A 5,743-nucleotide genomic window follows, 5' to 3' on the forward strand; every position below is an offset into this window, starting at 1 on the left:
GAACAAATGAATACTGCCTTAGAAAGTTTCAAAGAGGTTTTTCGTTTATCTAAGATTGGAGCAGGCTAGTTTTTTCATGTATGACAGCGGCCAATTCCTGAACAAGAACTATGATGTATGCAAAACATTTTCTCTAATGAAGTGTTCTGTTTTTTTTCTAGCGGATAAAAAAACACTTCACTCAACAAGCTATCAAGTTAATTTTTTTTTTCCAAAATTAATTATAATTGTGATTTACAATGAACAGATTTAAAGTTATACCTACAAGTCAAAAAGAGAGAAGGGAAAGAGCCCAGAAGCATATAGAGGGGAGAATTACGGTACCCGTTGTTCAGTGAACTTCTCCAGTCTTGAGGGGTGTGATTGCTTTGGGATGTATGCTTGAACCAGGGTAGAACGTTAGTGTTATTATTCGTTCTTTTTCTGCCCCAATTTGCAGAGAGCTCGTGAATCGACATGGCTATGGCAGGTTTATCCACGTTTTTTTCATTCGTAAGAGCACAGACGAACCTAAAAGCGTTGATTGGGACCGGGCAAGCAGGGGACGGGCGAGAGAAAGCGTTGCTCGACCACGTCCTGCAGACGGCAGAGAGGGGCAACCCTCAGTCTGTTTTGCAGGCCATCGATTCCTACAGTAGGCGCACCAGCTGGCTCATGAACATCGGCGACGATAAGGGCCCCTTTCTCGATTCCGCCATTGCAAAATACAATCCCAGGGTTGCCCTCGAGATCGGAACTTACTGCGGTTACTCTGCTGTCAGGATCGCGTCGCAGCTGCAGAGACCGGGGAGTATGCTCCTCGCTGTGGAAATGGGCCCCCTCAATTGCCAAATCGCCACACAAATCATCGACCATGCAGGCAAGCAAGAAAAACCACTAAATTCATTTCATGGCTTTTGCTTCAAAGATCAATTAAATTCAATCGCGAAACCACTAAATTCATTTCATGGCTTTTGCTTCAAATATCGATTAAATTCAATAGCAGTAATAATTACTCTGTTTTTTTATGTTTTAATTTTGGTTATGTTTCTGAATAATACTTAAATTAATGATTTTAAGGATGTCTATTAGCCTCAGCAACTTAAAAGACCCAGACAATAACAACCTCAATTCATCGTCAGGTTAAAGGAGAATAACAACTTCAATTTATTTTCATATTTTTTTCTGTCGGATTTTGGCTATGAGTCTTGATTGGATGGTTAACAAACTGATTTATTTTATTTTTGTCAAATAGATGGTGCATGTTGTCAATCTTTAGATTGTTTTCATATTGGATGTGGATATCCTTATAAGCTGCACACTCCATGACAAAATGTCATTCCGTCTCCACCACACCCTTATAGCAGAAAACGCAGGTTCTCTTTTCCCAAACTTCTTTGGGGTTCTTCTACCTGCCAGTTTCACATATAAGGTGATGTGACCCTGCCCTCAACTGTGGCACTAGCACCCTTGCTTTTCCTTTAATAGTTGCTCCTAAATATGTTTTCTCACCATGGTCACAAGTTGGATTGAACTCTTTGATGTAGTATGTTTTTTTATGCCCAATGTAATTGGTCCACATAACAGTCCTAAATTTTTCCATCACAAATTTTTGTGTTTCCGCATTAGTGTATAGCATTCATTCAGCTTGATATTGGATTTAATCAAATGCTTTTTGTTTTGCTTGATCCAAATTTTCTTCTTACGATTTAATCCCTCTTCTATCACTATCTTAAGCCAAGGCTAGTTATTCATGTTTTTAGTCTTATTTAACTTATTCATCTGGTTATCGCCTTAACAACTAAAAGTAACTTAACGACTCAATCATTTTATAAACTTAACAACTCAATCATTTTATTTGTTGGCTACAGGAGTATTGTCCAAGGTGCGAGTGGTGGAAGGAAAATTCGATGAGCGTTTGGGCACCGTTAAGCAATTTCTGGAAGAGATGGACGCTCCCTTCTTCGAATTCGTCTTTCTGGACCACTGGAAGAACCGTTACATGCCGGATTATCTGCTGCTGAAGGAGCAGGGCTTGATCCGGAAGGGAAGCGGCATATTTGCAGACAACATGGGTCCTCTCATTGGACCGGCAGACTTCAGAAAGTATGTGAAGACGCATCCAGAGGAGCTTGAGACACAGGAATTTAAGAGCAACACTGAATATATGAGGTGGATGCCCGACAGTGTCACTGTATCAACCTATAAGCTTGACTAGATAGATAGTCCTGTCATTATTCTTGGAAAGGTCATTATTCTTGGAAAGGTCATTAGGGTGTTTCTTGCAATAATATTTTTCAGGTTTGAAGTTTAATGGGGTTTGGAGTCTGTGGATATGTCCCTTATTCCATATTTTGCTTGCTTCTATTAATTAGATTATCGAATATTTGATTTCATAATTTTGTGATATATATTGAAATTATGAAATTTGATTTTGGATTAATCCCATTTTGGTGCTGTGGATTAATTATATTGGAGGTTTCAAATTCCCATTTGACAAATATTATATAAATAATGATAATGTGATTAATCTGCAAATAAAAATAAATGTAAAAATATTTTCTAAATTTATAAATTCAATTATTATTATATAAATTTATATTTATATTGGTAATAATTTAGATACCTAATAGTTTCCCACGGGAAATCTTCAGATACCTAATGGTTTCCCATTGCAAAATCTTCATATTGGTAAAGTTGGGCAATGTTTCCTTTTTCTTGACAGTTTCATTCAGTTATTTCAAAAATACTTCTAAATCTGATGATAAGAATGATTAATTGGTTAACCCTTTATTCAATTATTTCAAAAATACCTTAAAATCTGATGATAAGAGTGATTAATGGTTTGGCCCCTTCCTAAAATGTGCAATCATGTCTAATTCAAATAACACTAACTATGATTTGAATACTAGATATTTTTCATGTAAATTAATATAAATGACAAATTGGTTGCTCCAACTTGTCTTGCGAATTGTTAGGATTCGTAGACAATTCAGATTCGTAGACAATTCATCCATAATGATTAAATATGTTTTCCTTACTTGGCTCTTCCGAATTTCCAATACATGACTCTCCCCAAGACCAGAATCCAATACAATATGGGAAAAATATTCATGAATAAAAATTTAATAATGAATTGAAAAATCAAATAGAAATCAACGACTAAATTGAGGAGGAAGGATTATATTTTAGATTAGTAAAATAAATTATTTTTTGTTTGGAGTTATGTGAGTTGTGAGATTGTTGTATGTTTAATTTTTGGTTGATTCGGGATATCTAAGATCACAAGGGGACGGAATTTGGTATGAGTCACACTGGCCTTTAATATGGATGGATTAAACTCGACCCAATGGCATCTAAAATCATCATTGCATGACACATGGCCTAGACCACATTAGTTTTTAACATAATTAGATTAACCGCTACCTAGTGATATCTAAGCCATCAAAATCATCCTGGGATGGCCCCTAGCCTGAACAATACCATCCCTTGCTATGACTGGTTTTTTATTCCCAGAATTTTGAACCAATAATCTTCACATCAAGAAATGTTTTGCAATATATCCCATCACAATATATTCTATACCCAGTAAAATTAATAAAAATATTTATTAACCTTCATAATAATAATCGTTAAAAAAAAAACATTAATAATAATAATAAAACTTTAAAAATGTGAAAAACATAAAAACGATCCTTCATAATAATGATAAAACTTTAAAGCTCTAAAAATGTGAAAAACATAAAAACGATCCTATGATTTTAGGTGAAGAACAAGATCCCATGAGTTTCATAAGTCCAAGTGCATCAGCCCATACATTTCCAATAGATGTTTTGTTTTGTTTTTGTGGCTGCAGGATTATCCTTAAGTATCTCTCCTCTGCCTCTTAATGAGTTTTGATGATGGCTATTAGCTTAATTTTCTGTTGTTTTCATGGCATTATATTGCCTTTTTTGGTTTTATCCCTCCATGACTTAATGTGTCAGACCTATATGATCTATATTTTATTTTCTGTGGAGGGAATAGCACTATATGGGCTATATGAGTCAGATGATACTTCAAATGAATGTACTTTCATGCCTGTTTATATTTCTTATATAAATACATCATGCTTTTTCGTCCTAAAAAAAACTATGATGTTATTTGTTTGATAATTGTGTTGGATTAGTTTCATAACCCACCTATATAAACCCACACCCCTATAATCCATATCGTAAATCATAGTAATAGCATTATTTGATAACTACACAATAAATTAACAAGAGGTGTTGCTAAGCAACATGTCCCTACCGCGACACTGAGAGAGTGTAGAGATAGGCGCTTAGAACATTGTTATTTGGAAAAGGAGGTCGTAGTGCATGTATTACCCATCCTTCTACTTGCCCTGCCCATTGAATGCAGATGATTCTGTTGTTTACTCAGTAGATGGAGATCGAAGCGTTGACCTTGAAACAATTTACAGATTCTCTGGTTTCAGATCCTCCAGCAAAGAAGCGCAGGGAAGGGTAGGGCAGAGCCAGTTCATGTTGATGATTCTGTTGACTCAGCCGATTAAGCTGTTAATGAGGCAATCGATCCAGTAGATTCTGCCTGCAGTTGTACCCCTCGGCATATGAAGTTCTGGTTCCGGAGGATCTAGATCCAAAGCTAGCATCAAAGGCATAGCCCATTGCAGTTTGAAAGCTGGATCAACGAATGTTTAAACGGCTTAAATTACTGCTTTGGGCTCTGCTATTGAAGTAAAAGGAGAAAGATCAGAAACAACTGAAGAACCGACTACTACTGTAGGCTATGACTCTGGATATGTTGTTGTCTCCACTACATATGCTTTTGGTGTTGCTAGCTACGGCTATGGATCGATTGAATCTGAATCGATCTAAAGTGTCTTATCGTGATGGCTCGATATGCTCGTAAGTCAACAAGCATGTCTCAATCCCTCTCGTTTGGTAACAAACAAGCCAAACAATTCAGCCAGGACCAGTAACGGATTACGTAGAGACAAAAGTGGGGGAGATAGCAGCAGTTGTTTCACCCGTTTATGTTGTGTTTATCCTTGTTGGCCCTGTCTTATTCCCAACTATTTATTTTATTTTAATTTAATGCCAACCCCATTTAACGTAAAATATGGAAAATACTGTAACATTTCCAAAAAATATTCTTCTAGTTTCGTTCTTTGGTTAGTGGAGCTCTAAGTTCCAAACCATACTTCTTCGTCTTACATTTGGTGTTGTAGCGGACTGGCCTAATGATTTAGTCAATGAATACTGAGTAAGCTCTAAGTCATTTATGTGGTAATATAATTGCCTATATTAAATTGTTCGTTCATAAAATAATGAGCAAAAAAATCAAGTTTATGTGAATGCCCACAGTTGTTCTGGGCATTAAAGTTTCAGGACCAAAGTTTAAACAAAAAAATCAAGTTTATGCGAATGCCAACAACTGTTTCGAGCATTAAAGTTTCAGGATGAAAGTTTAAGTGCCTAATGTCCGCAAGTGTTCTGGAAAGTAAATGTGGTGAGAGAATAAATGAAACTTGTCTTCATGCTTCAGACGAAGACAACCACCTGGTTAGAGCAGCATGAGATTTGTCTTTTTTTCGATGTGGTGACAACCTCACTCGAAGTCCTTCCTCCACTTCCATTGCCACCAGGCCGCCGCTCGCTCCTTGTCCCAGGCAGCAAAACATGGCACAGTGATTTCTGTAGCAAGCAAATACTTCAGCTTTTTCTATTGGTGCACTAATTCTTCTTTCTTGACCAAGCAC

The 5,743-nt window shown here is 36.5% G+C and overlaps 1 protein-coding gene across 1 annotated transcript; it reads left to right on the forward strand.

Annotated features, from left to right (window-relative positions):
* Window positions 1-247: 247 nt before the first annotated feature.
* LOC149261970 (uncharacterized) lies at window positions 248-2,451 on the forward strand. Its single transcript, XM_089382863.1, has 2 exons — window positions 248-859; window positions 1,851-2,451. The coding sequence occupies exons 1-2, from the start codon at window positions 457-459 to the stop codon at window positions 2,195-2,197; spliced, it is 750 nt and encodes a 249-aa protein (XP_089238989.1). The 5' UTR covers window positions 248-456; the 3' UTR covers window positions 2,198-2,451.
* Window positions 2,452-5,743: the final 3,292 nt, after the last annotated feature.

Source organism: Pinus tabuliformis, chromosome 6 (assembly GCF_031772625.1).
Source record: "Pinus tabuliformis cultivar Carrire ecotype Pingquan chromosome 6, CPIR1, whole genome shotgun sequence".
NCBI lineage: Eukaryota > Viridiplantae > Streptophyta > Pinopsida > Pinales > Pinaceae > Pinus > Pinus tabuliformis.